Below are 24,466 nucleotides of genomic sequence, written 5' to 3' on the forward strand. Positions count from 1 at the left end.
GCCAGCCCCCTTTTGCTGCAGTTTGGTAAAGGGGCCCACATTTTTTAAATGCTTTAGCTATAACTCAGCACAAAAACCTTTGGATGATAAATTTACAAACCAAGTGAATATTTTCAAAACAATACAAGAGACATTGGAAAAAAAAAGGATAAGGCATTTTATGTGCACAAATTATTCGACACTCTCCAATACCAACAGTGGATATAAGTCTAGTCAAGAGCAGTTGAACTGGCGCTAAGATGGATTCTTTCACTTGTCCTGTAATGTTATCATATTTTCCAAAGTAGACTTCCATATTTTTTTTTTATTTGTACCCCGCGCTTTCCCACTCGTGGCAGGCTCAATGCGGCTTAGGTACTTATTTGTACCTGGGGCAATGGAGGGTTAAGTGACTTGCCCAGAGTCACAAGGAGCTGCCTGTGCCTGCAGTGGGAATTGAACCCAGTTCCCCAGGACCAAAGTCCACCACTCTAACCACTAGGCCACTCCTCCACTAGGCAATTTGAACAACTGCAATGCAGAGTTTTACTCCACAATTCTTAATTATTATTATTTTTTTTAATAAATAAGAAATAATTGTACTTACAATTATATACAAGGCATTCAATAACCAATACATTGGTTTAAGTATATATTGCTGACATCAGAAAAGTGCTTTAGATAGAAAAATAAAGGTCTGTTGATATATCAGAAGTGCATCGGTAAAAATCTCTCCTTTATACAATATAGTTAGTGATAACTTAAAATGTACACTTTTCAGTGCACATTTGAGAAAAAACATATTTAAATCCCTGCAACTATTTCATAACTATATAAAAACTATGTTCTGAAATAATGCTCCCTGTGAACATTTTCGTTTATATACCTGTACATTAAAAAAACAAAACATGATCCCTACAAGTGACATGCCTACTGGTGCGAAGAGGAGACTGATTTTTTAAAAAAAAGCATATTGTGAATTGTTTTAAGCAGCTGAACCCCAAAACCACTCATTTCTAGTTTAGTTAGGCTTTGAGCACACGATAGGAACAAATACAGTCTTAGTCAAAGCAGAGTGAGGCGAAACATCCATCCACATATAAGGCCCAACATGCTGGTTTCAGGGTCCATGACGTTCACTTGCCTAATTATTAAGGTTTAATCAGAGTCAGATGTTGAGCCAAGGTCAAGTGTTAAAAAGGTCACATTTTCAATTTTGACAATGAAATCAGGTCAAAGATCCAGTATTCTTTTTTTTTTTTTTTGGGGGGGGGGGGGGGGAAGATGGTGATCTCTGCCTCATATTTATCATAGTAATGACACTATTGGTGCAAAAGTTATTTAGCCATCCAGAAATAGAGAGAAATATATAGCCAGAGACATATGTGGACCGCATGTGTCTGAAACGGTGCAGCTCTTTGGAGGATCTGGGCGGCTTCCTCGACTTTATGACGGCCTTGAAAGGTCCCCGTGCACGAATGGTTCCCATTAGACGGACCTCAGTAAGGATTATTTTGGTGCGAATAAGAAATAGGTTGTCTTGTCCCTGGCCTCACGGTGAAAGTTGTCACTTGGTATGGGGAACTGTGATGCTGTGTTCTGCAGAGGAATAAATTGGATTTGTCAGAACCCAGACACACAAAAAAAACAGAAGATCAAGTCCTGAACAGAGGAAACAATATTGTAGCACCTTACAGAAAAATGGCTGAAATTTGAGCAATCACGCCATCTAGGCAACCATTTAGTGTAACTCTTCAAATATTACACTATTAATATTGCTATATAGGCTATCTTAAATATGTTATTTAACAAAAGTTACATCCACAGACTAATTACAAATTAAGGATATTGTGTACAGCAGGGGCGTAGCCAGACTTTGGCAGGAGAGGGGTCCAGAGCCTGAGGAGGGGCACATTTTAGCCCCCCACCCCGCCATTGCCGACCCCGCCGCCACCAACAACTTTGCCCCCCCTCCTCCCACCGCCAACCCGCCATCGCCTACCTTTGCTGGCGGGGGGACCCCAACCCCCGCCAGCCAAGGTCCTCTTCTTCCCGCACAAGGCTTCCTTCTGTTTCTGACATCCGACGTCAGAAACAGAAGGAAGCCTTGCGCGGGAAGAAGAGGACCTCGACTGGCGGGGGTTGGGGTCCCCCGCCTGCAAAGGCAGGCGATGGCGGGTTGGCGGCGGGAGGGGGGTCAAGAGGGTCATCGGCAGGGGGGTCCAGGGCCAAATCTACGGAGGCCCTGGCCCCACGTAGCTACGCCACTGGTGTACAGTTAGATCCTGAAGTTAGTTATCTACCAATATTCAACTGCAGCAGTATTTTTTTTTTAATTTGTACCCCGCGCTTTCCCACTCATGGCAGGCTCAATGCAGCTTAGGTAATTATATGTACCTGGAGCAATGAAGGGTTAAGTGACTTGCCCAGAGTCACAAGGAGCTGCCTGTGCCTGAAGTGGGAATCAAACTCAGTTGCTCAGTTCCCCAGGACCAAAGTCCACCACCCTAGCCACTAGGCCACTCCTCCACTGTTGCTACTATTTGAGATTCTACATGGAATGTTGCTATTCCACTAGCAACATTCCATGTAGAAGTTGGCCCTTGCAGATCACCAATGTGGCCGCACAGGCTTCTGCTTCTGTGAGTCTGCACGTGCAGGACGTCAGACTCACAGAAACAGAAGCCTGCGCAGCTTTCTACATGGAATGTTGCTAGTGGAATAGCAACATTCCATGTAGAATCTCCAATAGTAGCAACATTCCATGTAGAATCTCCAATAGTATCTATTTTATTTTTGTTCCATTTGTACCCTGCGCTTTCCCACTCATGGCAGGCTCAATGCGGCTTACATGGGGCAATGGAGGGTTAAGTGACTTGCCCAGAGTCACAAGGAGCTGCCTGTGCCTTAAGTGGGAATCGAACTCAGTTCCTCAGGACCAAAGTCCACCACTCTAACTACTAGGCCACTCCTCCACTCTGGCCACCACAGTTTTTATTTAATAGCTGAATATTCAGAGGTCCTTTTACTAAGGTGCACCGAAAAGTGGCCTGCGCTGGTGTAGACGCGTGTATCGGGCACACAGAGGTCCATTTTTCAGTGCACCTGCAAAAAAGGCCTTTTTTTGGGCATAAAATGGACATACAGCAAAATGAAACTTGGCACGCGTCCATTTTGGGCCTGAGACCTTACCGCTACCCAGAGCCGTGGCGAGGGGAGCTGACACCCGGGGCGGGTCGCTGCTGCGCACCTCCCCCCCCGGGTGCAGCACGGCGCACCCCCCTCCCGCTGGAGCCCCCCCCCCCCCCCCCGGGAGCGCATACCTGCGGCGAGGGACGGGCGGGAGGGCCGATCCGCCCCGACTGCACGTTGCTGGGGTGTGTCGGCTCCGCGCTGGTTCACTGCTCTCTCTGTCCCGGAACAGGAAGTAACCTGTTCCGGGGCAGAGAGGGCAGTGCACCAGCGCGGAGCCGACACCCCCCAGCGGCATGCACCCGGGGCGGACCGCCCCCCCCTTCCTACGCCACTGCCGCTACCCGCTGACTTAGCGGTAACGTGTCACGTGGTAATCGTCAGCACACATACAATGCTGATTTCTGCCCGGTTAGTGCCGTGCACCGGAAAATTTCCAGCGTGCGTAAAAAATGAAATTACCGCCCTGGCCATGCAGTAGTTGGGCGGTGGTTCTCAATAGGTGCGCGTTGGGCACGCGTAGGCACCTACACAGCTTCGTAAAAGGGCCCCCTCCATGCTGACACGAAATATATAGATACTAGTAAAACAGGCCTGTTTCTGACACAAATGAAATGGGCGCTAGCAAGGTTTTCCTCGGAGTGTGTATGTTTGAGAGAGTATGTGTGAGATTGACTGTGTGTGACAGAGAGAGAGTGAGACTGCTGGGTGCGAGTGTGTCTCCTCTGTCCCCCCCCCCCCCCCCCCCCCCAGCCACCCAGCGATTCTACTTTTTCCCTTGCCCCTCTCCAGCCACCCACCGATGGTCTTCTCTCCCCTGCCCCCCTCCAGCCACCCACCGAGTATCCTCTGTCCCCTGCCCCCTCCAGCCACCCACCGAGTATCCTCTGTCCCCTGCCCCCTCTGTCCCCTGCCCCCTCCAGCCACCCAGTGAGCCTCCTCTGTTCCCTGCCCCCCTCCAGCCACCCAGCGAGTCTCCTCTGTCCCCTGCTCCCCCTCCAGCCACCCAGTGAGCCTCCTCTGTTCCCTGCCCCCCTCCAGCCACCCAGCGATTCTCCTCTATTCCCTGCCCCCCCTCCAGCCACCCAGCGATTCTCCTCTATTCCCTGCCCCCCCTCCAGCCACCCAGTGAGCCTCCTCTGTCCCCTGCTCCCCCTCCAACCACCCAGTGAGCCTCCTCTGTTCCCTGCCCCCCTTCAGCCACCCAGCGATTCTCCTGTGTCCCCTGCCCCCCCTCCAGCCACCCAGCGATTCTACTTTTTCCCTTGCCCCCCTCCAGCCACCCAGCGAGTCTCCTCTGTCCCCTGCTCCCCCTCCAGCCACCCAGTGAGCCTCCTCTGTTCCCTGCACCCCCTCCAGCCACCCAACGATTCTCCTGTGTCCCCTGCCCCCCCTCTGGCCACCCAGCGATTGTCCTATCTCCCCTGCCCCCCCCCCCTCAGCCAATCCTCCACTTTAATCAGCATATATTAAATTCCCCCCATGTGCTACAGAAAAGCACCGAGCACATCCTATATAATAAAACGCACCTCCAACGTTCTGAAGCCGTAGTTCCAGAACGTTGCAGGAATGCTTCAAGGCTTGAAGGCTTCAGAACATTGGAGGTGCGTTTTAATATATAGGATAATTTGGCCACTTTGAGTACCAGCAAAATCCAGACCAGCATCCAGATCAAGGTAGGACAGCCTAGCAGGATACCCAATGAGCAGACTGAATATCATCTCTGACTGGATCAGTGGAAACTCCACCCAAGCTCTGCCCCCCCACTTAGTGCCAAAGTGGTCTATCCAGAGAATACCACTGGAAATCTAGGTATTGACCCGGTGGGCAGGTTTTACCCCAGTAAGTGTCCTTCTATTGGGCTAGGTTCCATTGACTATCAACACTTACTTTAGTTTATTATGTATTTTGATAAGCTGCTTAAAATTTTCACAAAAGAATCTTGAAGTGGTGTACAATCCACAAAAATAGATAACGCGATCAGGGGGGAGGGGAAGTTATCAAGCTGCGGTACGAGGCGGATTTTACCACGGAAGTCAGCAACCTGTGGTATAACAATCTCACAAGATGCCCATTACCGTGGTAAATGAATAACGCTGATTGACAGCCACTTCACAAGCAGCATTATTCTGGAGGACCAGGAACATCAGGCCTCAACGCTGTGGCCCGATGCTCCTGGGCCAGAGCCTAAAGGGGCCGGAACGGACCACAACCATCATCATTGGCCTTATGTGGAAACATAACCCCTAAGCAACAGTAGCACAAGTTTACCACAAGCGGTGAAATTTTGGAGGCAGCCCTGGCAGGCAGGAGCAACTGGAAATAGCTCGTGCCCTAAGACCACTGGACCACTAGGTAAAGGGCTGGTAGGCCCACGATGGTGGCGATGGATGAAACCAGCTTCTTTAGGCTCTGGCCCGGGAGCACTGGGCCACGGCTTTGAGGCCCAATGCTACTGGCATGGTAAAATAACCCAAGTTTTTGGGGCACTGTAAAATAGCCTCTCATTTTATGGCCATAACACAACTTGCAAGTGCCCCCGGTGCACAACACAAGTCAGGTTCTGGTTTTCACATAGTAATTATCTGCTTTACATATATTTGCATGTTTTGCATCTCATTTCTATATAACCCGCAGTGACCTAAATAATATCACACTAAGGCAAGACAAGATGCATTAGAGCACTTTAAGCCACATTAAGGGGCAAATAACGCCATTTAAGGCCCTAACGCAGCTTGATAACTTCTCTCCTCAATAAAGTAAATCAAATTCTTATATAAAATGTCAACATCATAGGTGCTCCTTAGTAAATGCAACCTGAATTGCACTGATTTTGTCTGTATAAACTAATTAAATCCTTGGACTAAAAATTTAAGTCAGTGGTGGTTAAAACATTGAACAGGGAAGACACAGCATCCAGTCTCACCTTCAAGATATACTGTATAACTTCACATGACTCAACTTGAATTATTGGTTCTAAGATTTCCTAACCACTTAACATACCCTGTTAGACTTCTACATACACTAAGAGGACCAAGTAAATAGATGTTATGCAAATAGAATTATCACCTACCTACTCGCCCCTTTGTTGTAGGAAAATTCAGGATAATGCATTTTATGTTTCATCTCATTCATCATGGCACTGGAAGGTATCAACCTTCCAGGGTTCTCTAGTGACATCTTCCTTCCTGGAATGCCACTTCTTGACGCCAAACTAGTCCGCCGAATATCTGTGATCATAGGAGAGCTGTACTGATTCATGTTAGGGTGGTAGGAGGTGGGAGAAGGTAGAGTTCTAGTAGACATTGACATTTTTCCATAAGTTGTTGGCCTCTCTGGCTCAGGAATATATAAACGCTTCTTAATTAGAGTTTGACTGTTTCGATTACCAGAAGTATTGCTAGAATAACTATCGCTTGGGTACTGCCTGTAGCTACTATTAGGAAGTGTTTGCGAAACCATGTAACTCCTGTCATAGACTGGCCTACTGAAGCCTGGGTTCATATCCATGGTTTCACTGTGAACTGGAAATCTGTTTTGATAGGAAGAGTCTCTTTTCTGAATGTTTGAGCTTGAGTATGTTTGCACACTGTTGTCAATGTCATTGCTAAACTCTGGGGGCGGTGGAATTAGTTCATAATTAAAGTCTTCCCGTTTCTGTTCTCCAATTGAATATGGGGTAGGCGTAGCAAATGAAGAGATCTGGAAGTCTGAAGTATCCTTGGCATATGATTGTGTTACATTTCTAGATGGGAGGAGACCTGAAGCAAGACTCGTAGAAACAACATTTTGAGGCTCTCCATTTTTCCAGTCCATTTGGCCCGTTATTGTAATTGGCAAAGGAGAATAGAAAGAAGAAACCTGAAGGTCTGACATATTAGTCAGATATGACTGACTAGCATTACTAGAATTTTTTTCATTAACAGCTTCTGCTAGACCTTGATTTATCCTTGTGATGTCAGACTTTTGAGGCTCTTCATCCTTTCTACTGGCTTTGTTAAAAAGTTTGTCTGGTGTACTGCTACTGAATGCTCCTGGTTTAGTATCTGTATTCCTTCTCTCCAGTGTATCATCTACAGGCCTTTCATTGTACATGGGTGTCCAGCACTCTTTATTGTCATTTAACATAAATTGAGGATCTCTAGCTTGGGGTTTGGGCACAACAACAAAAGAATTTGGATTTGAGTCACTGTACTGCAAAATTGCTGAACTTGTTTCAGACCTTTTCATGCTCAACTTTTCATTAATGCTAGGGCGCTCTTGGGATATGGAGCATTTTCCTTTCTGGGCTCGACTCTTTGCAGCTAAAAGTAGAGCCAAAGGCGTGCCAGCCTCCACCTCCTCGCCAGTCACAGGATGCATCAGTACCCTGTTCTCCCATCGTGATGTAGATGTCGATAATGAGGATGGGTGCTCTGAAGTACGCAACGTAGCTGTCGATAATGATGATGGTTGTTCTGGAGTACTTAATGTAGATGTCAATAACGAGAATGGTTGCTCTGGAGCACGGGATGTAGATGTCAATAACGAGAATGGTTGCTCTGGAGCACGGGATGTAGATGTCAATGAGAATGGTTGCTCTGGAGCACGGGATGTAGATGTCAATAATGAGGATGGTTGCTCTGGAGCACGTGATGTAGATGTCAATAACGAGAATGGTTGCTCTGGAGCACGGGATGTAGATGTCAATAACGAGAATGGCTGCTCTGGAGCACGGGATGTAGATGTCAATAACGAGAATTGTTGCTCTGGAGCACGGGATGTAGATGTCAATGAGGATGGTTGCTCTGGAGCACGGGATGTAGATGTCAATAATGAGGATGGTTGCTCCGGAGCACGTGATGTAGATGTCAATAATGAGGATGGTTGCTCCGGAGCACGTGATGTAGATGTCAATAACGAGAATGGTTGCTCCGGAGCACGGGATGTAGATGTCAATAACGAGAATGGTTGCTCCGGAGCACGGGATGTAGATGTCAATAACGAGGATGGTTGCTCCGGAGCACGTGATGTAGATGTCAATAATGAGGATGGTTGCTCCGGAGCACGTGATGTAGATGTCAATAACGAGGATGGTTGCTCCGGAGCACGTGATGTAGATGTCAATAACGAGGATGGTTGCTCTGCAGGACTATCTGAAGATGCTGGAATGTTGATTGAGGTCTTAGTGGTGTTTATTTGCTGACCTAGCTCTGATGTTAAAGAAACAAGTGATGACACACTGCTAGCAGAGGGTTTCCTATCATGGTGTATCTTGTACTGTGGCACTGAAGTTTGCTGCAGCTGTTGATCTTTGTACTGAGGAGGTGAAACTCCCTCTGATATCTGCAAAGCATTTTCTGTTTTTAGTGTCCGATCTGGCTTTGAGTGCTCATGTTCCTGGTTACTATCCAGAGGCAAATAATCTGGCTCAGGAATTACAATATCTAAAATAGTTTTATTATTCAAAATCTTATCTGGTACAGCTGAATCCATTTCTTTCACTGCATTTTCCCCATTTGGTGGTAAAAGTGGAATTTTCTTCATTACAGCTTTCAGCAGTTCAGGCTCTCCAGTATTTATCTGCTTGCTCTTCACATTTTCAGTGTCTTTCTTTATGTCCAAAACGTGCTTGGAACTAGCAGGTTTTAGTGATGGTTTTTCCTCTTTTTTTGTAGGAGACAAGAGAGCTTCAAGATCATTCTTTAACTTACTAATTTTGTTTTGTTTCTTCTGAGTGGTGTCAGTTGGGCTAGGGCTCACAGTCGTGGGAACCTTTTCTGGGGCGTGAGACAGACTAGACTTTGTGTCCTCCTCCTCCTTCTTTGCACTCCCTCCAGCAGGTAACAATGGAATTAACTTCATACCTGTCTTGGATGGTTTGGAACTATCAGGAATGATTGCATCAACAACACTCCCGTTTCCACTAAATTTATTGCATGCTACACTCCGTTTAAGATTTGGTGGCTCCTCTACTTGTTTCTCTCCTCTCCCCGATAAAAGAGCTGAAAGTTGATTCTGGATTTCTTTGATTTGGTTTGGCTGCTTCTGAATGACATCAGAGGATGACACATTAGGTCCTAAAATATCTGGAGAATGGTCATTTATGGGAGACCAATCATCCTCTGGGTGGTCATCTTTCTGCTTAGTTATTGATGATTCAGGCATGAGTGGGATGTTCTTACTTACAGCTTTCAACAACTGAGCTGCATCAGGATTTACAAAGTCACTAGTCATATTTCCCGTAAGTTTATTCACATCTGAACTGTCTCTGGGATTTAAAACCTCTTCATCTTGCTTAACTCTTACTGCCATCACAGCATCAAGTTCTTCCTTGAGCTGATGGATGTTGCTCGTTGGCCTTTGACTGTCTTTGGAAGACAGAGTCCCTGCACTAGGAATGATGATTTCTCCTTTTGTGGGGTCCACGTTTGAGCTTTCACTGTTCCATTGCCTTCCCTCAGTTTCTGGTGATACCGAGATCTGTGGAATGGTCTTCACAGGCTTTGGTGGTATGGGTCCAGGAGAATTTGTTGGATTATTACTACTACTTTCACTAATTTTATTTGAGTCCCAGCTCTGGCTGGGGCTTGTGGGGTCTTCCATGATGATCACAGATTTTCTTTTATTTATTGTGTCATTTGTAGGTTTCAGTTCCTGGGGAGTGGCAGAGAAAACCTTAGCTTCAGCACTTGGATTGAAACTGGAAGGAATAGGAGGTCTGACTGATGTTTGGCTGGAGTTACTACCATAGAAAGTGTCATTTGCCTGGTGGGTTTTCTGCTCTGGATATGGGATGGATGAAGATCTCACAGGTGCTGGAGGAGGAACTTTAAATGACCTGGGAAAAGTCAAGTGTGGGTCAGATTTGTGTGGATGTGCTGGGGAATTGGGAGCCCCAACATACCAAGAATTACGATTTGGGATGGAAGCATGATCGTCTGACTGTACAGTATTCAGTATTGTCTCGGATTTCCATTTTGACACACTTTGGAATGGAGTTCCTGTAGGAGTCGGGAGCAATGCTGCACGTGCTGGAGAGGCACCCAATGGTGGTTCAGGTGGTATAAAATCAGGGGGAGCAGGAGAAACTGGGGAGGATACTGTAGAGGAAGGAAACATCTCTCGAGGCAATGGAGGAGGTGGAGGTGGTGGAGGAGGTGGTGGTGCCACTGATGGTGGTGGCGGTGGTGGTACTGATGGCGGTGGTGGTGGTGGTACTGATGGCGGTGGAGGGATGTCATCTTCCAGAAAATCGTCACCATAACTAATCTGTCGCAGATCTCCAGCAGAACTGTACAGTCTATAATTTCCATTCGGTTTTGGCCCATTCCCTAAAGAAGCAAACACATATTGAAATCCTATGGAAAACCATTCAATGAGATTTGTAGGAGATCAAACAGGCATAAATTGAACCCTTTTGTCAAAAGGGTTCTAACATCTTGTATCTGCAGACAAAAGAGACCTGTTTATTCCCGCCCCCAAAGCTATCATTACTTTTTTAACGAAATTAGCCAATATTGATGCTCTTAAATTATTCACAATCTTATTCTGACATGTATATTTTACAGGACTGGGCCTAATTTGCTTGAATTAACCAATGACCATCTGTGAATGATTCATATCTATTTAGTGGTGTAGTGGTGCTCATTTCAGCTGCATACTGTGGAAACGTCTGGGTTTTCCTTTTCATTCTGTTTAATAATGTAATAAATCAAACTTGGCTTGACCCCGTCTTCTGCACCACCTCGATTTTCAGACTTCTTAGACCCAGTCACCATTTTGCACCTTCTTTTTTTAGGGGCCCTTTTATTAAGGTGCACTAACAGATTTAACACGCGCTAGATAAGACACCCATCCTACTATATACCGTATTTTTCGGACTATAAGACGCACTTTTTCCCCCCCCCCAAATTTGGGAGGAAAATGGGGGGTGCGTCTTATAGTCCGAAGGTAGCGATTTCCCTCCCCCCCCGCCCTCCCCCAGAGTTCGGGATCGCCCGCCCGCCCTCCCCCCGGCCCTGTCACCACTTCTCCCTACTCACGTCACGCGATCTTCCCTGGTGGTCTAGTGACGTCGGGGCAGGAAAGAGCCCCCTCTTTCCTGCCCAGCGCGCTGCTCTCCGTCCTCCTATATGCAGCCTGACGGTCTCGGCGAGATTCAAAATGGCCGCCGAGACTTCAATTCTTGGCGGCCATTTTGAATCTCGCCGAGACCGTCAGGCAGCATACAGGAGGACGGAGAGCAGCTCGCTGGGCAGGAAAGAGGGGGCTCTTTCCTGCCCCAACGTCACTAGACCACCAGGGAAGATCGCGTGACGTGAGTAGGGAGAAATGGTGACAGGGCCGGGGGGAGGGCGATCCCGAACTCGGACAAGACGCACCGGAGCACCTAGGTTTTAGAGGAGGGAAAAAGGAAAATTTTTTTTTTTCCTATTTCCCTCCTCTAAAACCTAGGTGCGTCTTATGGTCCGGTGCGTCTTATAGTCCGAAAAATACGGTAAATGAAGAGTGACTGACATGCCACACATGCGCAGAAGAGCACGGCTTTCCTGGACGGGGGCTCGGCTGCACCCGGCGTTGCTCCGACCGCTTTCTTGCCCGTTTTAATGGGCTCAACGACTTGTTGGAATATAATGGGTGTCTTATCTATCTATTAATACACCTTAGTAAAAAGACCCCTCAATTTACATATTAACATAGTAATATACTAAGTGACAGCAGATAAAGACCTGAATGGTCCATCCAGTCTGCCCAACAGTTATTATTTTTTTTTTAATATTTTATAAATACATATTCTTAGAAAAACAAACGTATTCTATTTTTATTGGCCAAAACTACTCACTTAAAAAAAAATCCCTTACCAGAGCTCAATACGTGATTTTTATACTGTGGCAATAGGGCTGCATTTCAATTAAAAATGTAATCACGATTAATTGTGCAATTAAAGGTATTGTTCCCCTCCCCCCCCCCCAAACACTGCAACTCCTTATGACTCTAGGCAAGTCACTTAACCCTCCATGGTCCAGAGTCACAAGTAGCTGCAGTGGGGGGAAAAAAACAGCACACCTTTAATTTCACAATTAATCGTGATTAGAACTTTTAATCGAAATGCAGCCCTAAAAAGTAATAAAAAGAAAGAAATAAAAAAATTCTAGACTTGCTTTCCTGAAGTATGCTGTGAAAACTGTGCAGCTGTGTTTAGCTAGTCTGCATGCTGTTTTAGATTTTTTTAAACTTGTAATTTTTCAAATTTGTATTTTTTAGGGCTCCGTTGTGATTAAAATTTGTCATTGTGATTGATAGAGCTATTAAAAAAAATAAACGCAAAACAGCAAAAGTAGAGGCTGACAAATGCGCAAACCAATAGGGAGATAATATCAAAAAACAGTTTATTCAGAATATTCATATCAAGGACCCGACACGGTCCGTGTTTCGGCGCCAAAACGCCTGCCTCAGGGGTCACAATCAACTTTCTCTGAGAAGAAGCTGATTGGCTTGATTAATTCCTTTATGTATGCAAGTTAATCCACAGAGAGAACAAAAGAACAGCCAACCGATCAGCAAATACCATGCTTTGGCGCCGAAACACGGACCGTGTCGGGTCCTTGATATGAATATTCTGAATAAACTGGTTTTTGATATCATCTCCCTATTGGTTTGCGCATTTGTCAGCCTCTACTTTTGCTGTTTTGCTTTGACTTTCCGTGGAGGCTCCTCCTGTCTTCTTGGATTTGAAAAAAAAAAATAAACAACATACCTTTAATCGCACGATTAATCACGATTAAATTGTAATCAAAATGCGGTCCTACAAAACGCAAAGTGAAAAATTACAAATTAAAGAATCTAAAACAGCGTGCGGAGTGGAGTAGCTATAAACACCCGTACAGTTTTCACAGCTTGCTTCAGAAAAGCAAGCCTATTTTATACAGATCAGGGTGCAGTTAATGAACTATGGGGTCCTTTAAGAAACGCAAACTGATTTAGCGCCCAGTAACAATTAGTGCGTGCTAAATGCCGTGCATCTCATTACATACCTATGGACTGCATGGCAATTAACGCACACTAATTCATTAGCACACATTAATAAATCCGTTAGCGTACCTTAGAACCCCTATGTGATTTATGGAGCTTAACAGACATGTGAACACAGTAGAGAGCCAAGTATGTTTTGGGGTTTTATTTTTCTTTCATCTCCCCAAGATGAGCAGGCATTATAGGGAAGAAAGACACTTAAGACCAAATTCTATATATGGGAATGGGAAATGGGACTTGATATACTGCCTTTCTGTGGTTTTTGCAACTACATTGAAAGTGATTTACATAGTATATTCAGGTACCTATTTTGTACCAGGGCCAATGGAGAGTTAAGTGACTTGCCCAGAGTCACAAGGGGCTGCAGTGGGAATCGAACCCAGTTCCCCAGAATCAGAGTCCGCTGCACTAACCACTAGGCTACTCCTTCACTAGCAACATTCCATGTAGAAGCCTGCCCTTGCAGATCACCAATGCGGCCACACAGGCTTCTGTTTCTGTGACTCTGACGTCGGCGCCAGGAACCTAGAAATCACTGGGGATAATTTGAGAGTGGGAGACTCGCCAGAGTCGGTGGGAGGAGGATGCTAGTGTACAGCACATGCAGCATGTGCAGGCAGACCTGTGCTGTGCTGAGGGCCGTGGGGTAACCCCAGGTGAGTGGCTAGGCATTTCATGACAGGGTCCTTAGAAAATTGCACGTGTAAACTCTAATTAGTGCAAATTATTGGCGCTGATTGGCTAGTTAAACAGTTACGTTGTGTGCATAATTTGGCCGCACTGCCAAATCGTGCATGCAAGTTTAGTCGCCATATATAGGATCCGGGGGCTAAATGTCTAACTGTGGCAGGTTGCAGCTGTTCTTAAGGACTGAGGGATCTTTTTCCTCGACCTAATCATCATCATTTAAACAAACATTCATATGACCATTGATTATTTTGCATTTGTTTATAAAGCAGAGGTGATTAACTCTAGGTTGAAAAATATCCGCTTGGGAAAATGAATTAAATGTCTCGCTGTCCAGTAAGGAGTGGGATCTCTTTTGGACAAAAACTATGCGTTCCTCTATTTCAGCTGCCCTCCTACAGTCTACCTATTACATTGTTCATAAATCCTACTGGACGCCTGTAAAGCTTGCTAAAGTATACCCGAGTGTTTCAAATCTATGTTGGTCTTGTCAGTCTGGAGTGGGTACCCTAGAACATTTGCTTCTCTCTTGTTGTAACCTTCAGTCGTACTGGAGTGCGGTTTGGGACACTACCCAGAAAATATTTACAATCCAAGACTCTCTTGTCTTTTAAAATATTAATCCTTAAGGCTTCGACTGCTGGCTTGTCCATTCCTCAAAAATATGCCCAACTGTTTAACTTAATGATTTCTCTCGCTCTTCATCTGATTGCATTGAATTGGAAAACTAATCAGCTTGTTTCCTTTCATGAATGGTGGAATCTGCTGTGTTCCTATAGGCGATATGAGGAACTGGCTGCCATGATGAGATTGGGTCACTTCTCATCTTTCCACAAAGCATGGACGCTGCTAGACGCCCATGTATCTTGTGAAAAGGAATTAATTCTTTAAAGTATGTTGCATATACTGTTCTGTTTTACTCATATCAGCCCACTGACTTTTTAAAATTTTATTCTATTCCATATTATATTTTGCTGTATGTTTTCATAAATACTATGTTGTTTTAAAATTAATAAAGTTAAAAAAAAAAAATATATATATATATCAAACTGCTTACCTAGAGAAATATTATCAGCGAAGCTCATAGGCACTGAGGGAGTCGGAATAGCCAGTCCATGTGTCTCCTGGTTATTCTGAAAGAAGACCAAGTGAAATAAGTGATAGGGTCTAGTAGCAAAACTGCAGGTTGTTTGGAAAGATGGGGTGTGTGTTGGGGGAGGGGAAGGATTGGGTTTCCTTATGGTCATCAAGGCCAGTGCAAGAATATTTGGTGCCCTCGGCAAACCTTGCATCCCTCCGCATACCCCCTTGTCTAACTCCAGCCCCTCTTTTGAAACCTACATACCTTTGAAACCCTAACCTAAAACTTCCCCCAGTGACTCAGCCCCTGGCAGAAGGCTAGTCCCGCAGTATGAATCATGAAGTTATGGGTCTCAAAGCTCATATTATCAGACTGACTTTGCACAGAAAAGTAAACAGTGCCAGGGTAGGGCTTCTGGAAGGGGCTAGAAATTACTTATTTGGAGTTTCCTCACGCCTTTTCAGTAGTAGCTCGAGGTGAGTTCCATTCAGGTACTCTGGATATTTCTCTGTCCCAGGAGGGCTCACAATCTAAGTTTGTACCTGAGGCAATGGAGGGTTAAGTGACTTGCCCAAGATCACAAGGAGCAGCAGTAGGATTTGAACTGGCCACCTCTGGATTACAAGACTAGTGCTCTAACCACTAGGCCACTCCTCCACTAGCAACATTCCATCTAGAATCTCAAAAAGTGGCAACATTCCAGAATCTCAAAAAGTGGCAACATTCCATGTAGAATCTTCAATAGTAGCAGCATTCCATATATTTATTTATTTTTTGCTTGCACCTTTTTCAGTAGTAGCTCAAGGTGAGTTACATTCAGGTACTCTGGATATTTCTCTGTCCCAGGAGGCCTCATAATCTAAGTTTGTACCTGAGGCAATGGAGGGTTAAGTGACTTGCCCAAGATCACAAGAAGCAGCAGTGGGAATTGAACCGGCCACCTCTGGATGTCAAGACCGGTGCTCTAACTACTAGGCTACTCCTCCACGCCATTGTCACTTCTAAATTCGTGGCACTCTGGGTGACTGCTTAGAAGCACCGACCCTGCTGGTCATATGAAATCCTGGGATTTTAACAAAAAAAAACCACCAACACATCAAAAATCCTTGTCTGCAAGGATGCAGTGATTTTCTGTGACATCACATTAGGTCACCGAGTTGGAACCCTCGAACTTGCTTCCTTTTCCCTATTGCAGCTGAAATGAATGCAGCTGTCCTACAGAACAAGAACAAGGCCAGTGCCAGGCAGACTTCTATGGTCTATGCCCTGAAAATGGCAAGGACAAATCAAGGTCAAGTACACATATATAGTATCACATTATACCTTATGCTAGTGGTTCCCAAACCTGGTCCTGGAGGCACCCCTGCCAATTGGGTTTTCAGGATATCCACAATGAATATTCATGAGAGAGATTTGCATGCACTGCCTTCACTGCATGCAAATCTATCTCATGAATATTCATCGTGGGTATCACTGCCTTATAATATGAGTTTATCTTGTTGGGTATTTATCTGCCGTCATCTACTACGTTACTGTGTAAATCAGGAAAGGCACAGAAGCCCGTGTTTAGCAGCTCAGTCACGAAAAGTTTATTTCTTGGGAATAAGAGATCCCACTCCTTGTGTTCAGCACTGGTCACTCGTTTTGCAATTCCCTTAGAAATAAGAGTGTGGGGAATTGGGGCTGTACTGATGTACAGTTGATTCCTGTTTGACTTACCCATCGGCACTCCCAACCCCATCGACCCTGCTACCATCAATTGAGATTTTTACACCCCTCCATGTGTGTATCCTGTGCAGTCACAGTGTCACACCATTTGGTTCAGAAGCTGCAAAGAACGCACCACTGTTTTCAAAAGCAGTTTGCTGAACGTTACAAGCTACCGATGTGCTCTCAAGGGGATTCTGGATGCCTGCTCCATTACCTAAGGGTTGGGATTGCCAACTGGTAATATTTTCTTCAGGATAAGTTGATCCAGTCCTGCTTTTACTCTTTCCCCCATATTTATTTATAAAATTCTTATATTCTGCCTATCTAGAAATCAATCAACGGAAAGTCGATCCCAACAATGTGAAAATCTGGCGACACTAACCAGACAGTAGTAGAACACTCCCAACTAACTGACAAAAACAGTCAGATGAATTTAAATAATTTGTTGAATAAATTTGGAGGATTTATCAGAATATTACCACTGGCGTCCTTGAGGAAGACTCTTGAAACGGAAATTTCTGTTGGACGTTTGGGAAGTTACAGTGTATGACCGACGAAAGGATCCAGATAAGTCCGTTCCTGTTTGTTTCTCCATTTCCCAGTGTGGACTTGAGTTAATGAAGTAACAGAATTTCCCTTCACTCATCTTACAGGAGTTTGTTTTGGTCCTCCTCAAGGTGAACTCTGGCGACACTAGACATTAGTAGGACTCTTTATTATTTATTGCACTTGTATTCCACATTTTCCCACCTATTTGCAGGCTCAATGTGGCTTACAGAGATCTGTTATGGCATCACCGTAACAGAGAAGAAATACAATTGATGTTACAAAGGATAAACGAAGATAAGATGATTAGGTTGTGTAGCTATACAGTGAGACGATCTGGATAAAGAAGTGTAGGGGTTGAGTTCTAGTCATTATTGGTTCTCGTGGTAAGCTTTATTAAAGAGATAGGTTTTCAAAGCTTTGTGGAAGTTAGTTCCATTTGGTAGTGACTTCACTTTGCACTTCACTTAATTGAAAATTTGGGGTGTTGTTTGGGGAGTGTCCCATGATGTCTAGAGCTTTTCATGTGAGCGCTCATGTGGCAGTTTGACTTACTGAAGTTTTGCTCGGCTGTATTACAGCCTATACTGAACTCTCCTCTTCACTTCTTTAAAATTTATTCAACAAATTATTTAAATTCATATGACTGTTTTTGTCAATTAGTTGAGAGTGCTCTACTACTGTCTGGTTAGTGTCGCCAGATTTTCACATTGTTGGGGTTGACTTTCCGTTGATTGATTTGCTTTTGTCTCTCACTTGGGATTTCTCTAGTTGTTATTGATTTGTATCTACAAATCTAAGCAGCAATCATATGGACATTATAGCTCCAATTTCAAGTTTCCATATATAGCGGGGTAAATTCCAATCAAAATGATGCCAGCTGGCCACCTTAATCGCAAGAAGTGTGCGACACAAGCCTCCCTCCTCCAATCCATTCTAGGTAATAGATGAGTTGTGGCACTGATTGAGAGACTGCACAGAATTTTGAGCACATTACTCTATGTTTTAAACATAATGTCCAGGGAAAGCTAAAATATTACTATTTCTAACCCTCTGTAGCAGATCAGAGAATTTTATTCAAGCATTAGGATGTAAACTCTTTGCTCTAAAACCCTACTATTCAAACTGGTTTAGGGAAGACGCCCGCTTCCAAATCCAGGTAGGTTTAGGTCCCAGTCTTGACGTGTTCCTGTAGTGGGGTAATTATCCACTTTCTCTCTGAAGATAATGGGTTGTCCAGGAACTAGCGGCCAGGAGAGCAGAGGGTTTCTACTTACACTAGAGGAGAACGGTAGGAAGGGTCGGACCCTAGGTCGGTTTCTGAGCGTTGCCGTTCCAGAATCATCATCAGCAAACGAAAACGATGCAAACGGTGTATCTGTGTGACCAAAACAAAAACATTGAAAAATTAAGTAAAAAGAAAGGCAGAAACTGCAAGTTTATGAACATTGTTTAACCTCGTTTTCACCGTTTATTAGTCTTCTAGTGATACCAATTGCATGTTCTCCCCTTTTTTACCTGATTGTTCATTATATCATCCATGTTTCTATATATATTACCAATTGTATCTGTACTCTGAAATGGCATAAGTCATGACGGAAAATTGTTAGCCACATTGAGCCTGCAAATAGGTGGGAAAATGTGGGATACAATGCAACAAATAAAGAAATATGCAAAGCTGTAACCACTTTGTTGGTCCTTCCCCTCCCCCTCCAGGGGAACCATCTCTTCTCCTCTCTTCTCCCCTCCCCGCTATGGGCACCATCTCATTTTTCCTTTCCTCTCCTCTCCCTGTATAGGCACAATCTTCTTTCTTTTCTCTTCTCTTCTCTTACTACTACTATTTATCATTTCTATAGCGCTACAAGGCATACGCAGCGCGCTGTACACCATACACAAAAAAGACAGTCCCTGCTCAAAGAGCTCACAATCTAAATATGGAATGTTGCTAGTGGAATAGCACAGTCACAAAAGAGAGGGAAAACAGCATACAAGTACAACAAAGCAAACAAAAAAGAAGCAAAAAACTGGGCCTTCAGGATTGAGAAAAAATGCAGAGCTCTCAGGAGAAATCTGCTGCAATGCTTCAGGGCACGACCTGACAATGAAACAGCAGATGAAACTAGCAGAGCTTCATGCAGGCCTGACCTCAATCAGGGATTATTCTCCTGAGAGCTCTGTTTCATTGAAGCCTGCTTCCAAACCTTGGAGTCCAGAGAGCTTCTTGCCCTTCAGCTGAGTCCCCAGTCGTCCCAGTGAGTCCCTGGTCGCTGGCTGCAGATTCTTACCCCGATCGGTTTACTTACCTTTTGTGCTTCAGTTTGCAAGCTGACCGATAGGAGTTTATTGACCCCTGATGCAGGCGTTTGTACGCCGAAACACGGCCCGTGTCGGGTATTTATGATATTAAAGGACTGCATTTTTTCTCAATCCTGAAGGCCCAGTTTTTTGCTTCTTTTTTGTTTGCTAGTGGAATAGCAACATTCCATGTAGAATCTCAAATAGTAGCAACAGAATCTCTAATAGTAGCAACATTCCATGTAGAATCTCAAGTAATAGCAACATTCCAGAATCTCAAATAGTAACAACATTCCATGTTCCACTGCACTAACCACTAGGCTACTCCTCCACTACCAACATTACATGTAGAAGCCTGCCCTTGCAGATCAGCAACGCGGCTGCGCAGGCTTCGGTTTCTGTGAGTCTGACATCCTGCACGTACGTGCAGGACGTCAGACTCACAGAAACAGAAGCCTGCGCGGCCACGTTGCTGATCTGCAAGGGCAGGCTTCTACATTACTACCACTGCTTATCACTTCTATAGCGCTACAAGGCATACGCAGTGCTGTACACCATACACAAAAAGACAGTCCCTGCTCAAAGAGCTTACAATCTAGATAAGACAGGTAAACAGACAGAACAATTAAGGGTAGGGGAATAAATAGGCGAGGTAAAAGGACAGGGCAAGTGAGTAGTGGTTAGGAGTCAAAAGCAGTGGTAAAGACTTTGAAGATGAGTAAAAATCGGGAGGACATGAAAGAAGTGTTAGTGGTGCTCTTACATGGAGCGGAGTAGTCTTCTGGTTTTAGCATTTTCTTAGAGGTCCTTTTACTAAGCTGCAGTAAAAATAGACTTTAGCGTGCCCTTACACGGGTCTTTCCAGCACGCTAAGACCATTTTTACCATGGCCATAACAACCTTGATTTTCTTTCCCCCCCCCCCCCCCCCCCATTAATGGCCATGTGCTAATGTTGCTCTTCCCTTCCCCTGTCCTCTCTCTTCCCTTCCCCTGTCCTCTCTCCTCCCCTCTATGGCTATTTCCCCCCCCTCCCCCCCCCCCCCCGGGCACCATCTCTTCCCTTCTCCCTTCCCTTCAGTCTCCCATTTCCTCCCCTCCATAGGCCCCATCTCCCTTGTTTTGTTTATCCCATCCTTTATTTCATATCCTGGCATCTTTGCCTGGCCTTGTCGCATCTCCCCTCCCCTTTGCCTGCACTCTGGCATCTTGCACTCTCCTTCACCCCCACCACCCACCCCACAGTCTCTCATTTCTCTGCCTCTCCTCTCCCCCTGCACTCAGGCAACCTGACTCTCCCCAACTCTCCCTGCTTGCCTTTACTGTCTACAGCACTAGACAAATGCTGCTTCTCTCGAGATGGGAGTCCTCCCTCTGTAGCATCCCGCCGAAAGGAAACAGGAAGTTCTATCAGAGGAAGTGGAAGCAACAGAGGGAGGGCTTCCGGCCAAAGTTGCCAGATGGGCGGTTTTCCGCGACCCGCTGCGGGTTGCGGTTTTTTGGGCGGCTTTGATTTTTGTTGGGCGGTTTTTATTCTTCGTCCGGTTGTGGGTTTTTGACCCCTTTTCGACCCGCAGGAGGCAGAGTTAATGACATCGGGAGCGGGGTCGATGATGTAGGGGGCGGGGTGGAAAGAGGAAATGATGTCAGAAGGCGGGACTGAGGGAATGAACTCACGAAGGGAAGGCTAGAGACGGGCAGGGCTTTCAATGATGCGGCCACTTCGACGGAGGTAATAACAAAGATTTAAACCAACTGTGGCAGGAAGAAAAAGGGGGATGTTGGGGGGAGAAGAGGGCGGGTAGGTGGATATGAATGAAAGGGGAGGATGGGGGCAAAGGAGAATCGCTGGACATGGATGGTTGGAGGGGAGGCGGGGGAGAGAAGAGAATCGCTGGGTATGGATGGCTGGAGGGGGGGCAGGGGAGAGAAGAGAATCGCTGGGTATGGATGGCTGGAGGTGGGGCAGGGGAGAGAAGAGAATCTCTGGGTATGGATGGCTAGAGGGGGGCAGGGGAGAGAAGAGAATCTCTGGGTATGGATGGCTGGAGGGGGGGCAGGGGAGAGAAGAGAATCGCTGGGTATGGATGGCTGGAGGTGGGGCAGGGGAGAGAAGAGAATCTCTGGGTATGGATGGCTAGAGGGGGGGCAGGGGAGAGAAGAGAATCTCTGGGTATGGATGGCTGGAGGGGGGGCAGGGGAGAGAAGAGAATCGCTGGATATGGATGGATGGAGGGAGGGCAGGGGAGAGGAGAGGAGAGTTGCTGGACATGGATGGAGGAGAGGGAAGGGAGCGAGAAGAAATGCTGGACATGGATGATATCACATCGTACAATTTCTTTTGATGAGGGTACAGATAGTGATGATCCTTGAGAGGACCTAGTTCTAAGTGGTTTACAAACTAAAGAAGCCAAGACAAACCCTCAGGAATTACAGAGTTATCAGCTAGTTTCATAAAACAGCTACAGTTAAACAAATCTTTTAAAAAGAAGAGTTTTAAGATTTTTCCTACATAGAGGATAGTTAGTCATTGTCAGAACATGGCATTAACTTTTCCCATATCTTTGGTGCTTGAGACACCATCAATTTTCAAATAGATTGATTCTTTTTATACCCTTAGGTGACAGAGAAGAAAACTGTGAATTATAATTCAATCTTCTACTCCTATTGGGAATAGTAAATTCTAAGTGAGGCAATAGATACTCTGGACAGTCACCATTTAAGACCCTGAACACCACGCAGGAAAATGTATACATAATTCTGGCCTCAATGGGTCACCAGTGAAGTTTTTCATAGCATTTAGGGACCCTTTTACTAAGCCGAGGTAGAGCTAACACGCAGTTAGCGAGCGCCAAATCAACACTACCGTTAGGGTAAAGCAGAAACCCGGCAGTAATTCAGAAGTTGGCGTGTGCTGTTTCCCACAGTAGAAAATAATTTTCTATTTTCTACCACAGGGGGTGTTCCCGGTGGTAATCGGCAGCGTGGCCACATTGCCGCGCACTGACTGATTACCGCAGGTAAATGGGCGGTGGTAAGGGCTCGGGCAGTAAATAGCTGCACGCTACTTTTAATATTAGCGCACGGCCATTTACTGCCCCATTAAAAAAAGGCCTTTTTACCCACCACGGTAAAAAAATGGCCCAGCGCACACCAATTTCATGCGTCAAAATTAGCACAAGCCACTTTTTACCACAACTTAGCAAAAGGGCCCCTTAGTGATTCAATCATGTTTCTGTAAAGAAAAAAAAAACCATCAATCACACCACCATATTTTGGATCGATTGTAACTTTTGTAGAGTTTGTTTAGATGCCCCCAAATATAAAAGATTACAATAATCCAATTTAGATAACAATAAAGATTGAACAAGTAGTCTAAATTCATTGAATTCAAAAAATTTTCTAATACGTCTTAAGATTCTTCATCACCATTATCACCAATACTCTTCAACATGATGATGATTCCACTGGCATAGTCCTTATCCAACCGAGGCCTTAACCCATTCATTTACGCAGATGATGTTACAATATACATCCCCTTCAGACATGATCTCACAGAAATAACCAACAAAATCAACGATAGTCTGAACATCATGGACTCCTGGGCAAACTCATTCCAACTGAAACTGAACACCGAAAAAACACATTGCCTCATCCTCTCCTCTCCATATAACGAATACAAACCCACAACCATAAATACTCCATGTCATACCCTCCCTACCTCGGTCAGTTTGAAAATACTCGACATCACACTCGATCGCAACCTTACCCTCGAGAGCCAAGTAAACTCTGTAACAAAGAAAATGTTCTATTCAATGTGGAAGCTCAAACGATTAAAACCTTTCTTCCCAAGAGCAACTTTTTCGATACCTAATACAATCAATGGTCCTAAGCCATGCAGATTATTGCAACGGAATCTAAGCGGGCTACAAAGAACAACTCATAAAAAACTCCAGACCGCCCAAAATACAGCAGCCAGGCTGATATTCAGCAAAACACGCTTCGAAAGTGCCAAACCCCTCCGAGAAAAGTTGAATTGGCTCCTAATCAAAGAACGGATCATCTTCAAAATCTGCACCTAAGTCCACAAAATCATATACGGCGTAGTCACAGAATACATGACAGACCTCATAGACTTACCAATAACAAACAAAGTCAGATCATCAAGATCCTTCCTAAACCTACACTACCCAAATTGCAAAGGACTGAAATACAAAACAACTTACGCAGCCGGCTTCTCCTACATAAGCGCATAACTATGGAATGGGATCCCAAAAGCTATGAAAGCAATCCACGACCACTTGAACTTCAGGAAATCACTAAAAACCAACCTCTTCAAAAAGGCCTACCCCAACGACCCCATGTAAACCTCTTCACCCAGCAACATAGCATGACTATGATTGAACAGGACAACACGCAATCTTCATCCATTCCGACCCTCCACTTATACCTCATACGATCACTATACAACTTTGTATTTGTTATCCACCGACTGGGCAAACGCCTTTGACGGTACTATGTAAGCCACATTGAGTCTGCAAATAGGTGGGAAAATGTGGGGTACAAATGCAATAAATAAATAAATAAATAAAAGGAGCTTTGGATAATACTTACGTCAATTCTAAAATAGCTGGCATGAGCTTAAAGTAACCCGTTAGGCTATACTTAAGTTTCTTATGAACCGACTTTGCCCATTTCTGCCTATGAATTGCTCCATCTTAGCTCCACACCATTTTTCCACCACCGAACTTCCACAGAATGGTCTGCTGATATTCAGAAAAGTTCTTAACCCCAAGAGTGAATTATCGCAATGGATGCAAGTTAACAAGACTGCTACAGGCACAACTAGATGGAGAAACCTTTGACACGGCAGCTTGGTATTGAGAATTCACGTTCCCAAAATCTTCAGAAATTGCAAGGAAACCAACAAGACCAAAGCATCCACCTCCCTGTCTAGTCAA

General features: G+C 45.0%; 1 protein-coding gene across 5 annotated transcripts in view; it reads right to left on the reverse strand.

The window, feature by feature from the left end:
- Positions 1–942: 942 nt before the first annotated feature.
- The window catches only part of LOC115458824 (uncharacterized protein C6orf132-like), a 63,066-nt gene continuing 39,542 nt past the window's right edge, over positions 943–24,466 (reverse strand). Inside the window, exons 2-6 of one of the 5 annotated variants that reach the window (XM_030188640.1) lie at positions 18,487–18,587; positions 14,930–15,005; positions 8,273–10,484; positions 6,245–8,230; positions 943–1,578 (exon numbers count right to left, since the gene is read on the reverse strand). In XM_030188640.1, coding sequence (XP_030044500.1) covers positions 1,479–1,578; positions 6,245–8,230; positions 8,273–10,484; positions 14,930–15,005; positions 18,487–18,587 — 4,475 coding nt within the window. In that variant the 3' untranslated portion in view covers positions 943–1,478. Of the gene's footprint in view, positions 1,579–6,244; positions 10,485–14,929; positions 15,006–18,486; positions 18,588–24,466 lie in introns of all 5 variants that reach the window. The other 4 variants (XM_030188641.1, XM_030188642.1, XM_030188639.1 and 1 more) reach the window with 4 other exon arrangements.

Source organism: Microcaecilia unicolor, unplaced genomic scaffold, assembly GCF_901765095.1.
Source record: "Microcaecilia unicolor unplaced genomic scaffold, aMicUni1.1, whole genome shotgun sequence".
Classification (NCBI taxonomy): domain Eukaryota; kingdom Metazoa; phylum Chordata; class Amphibia; order Gymnophiona; family Siphonopidae; genus Microcaecilia; species Microcaecilia unicolor.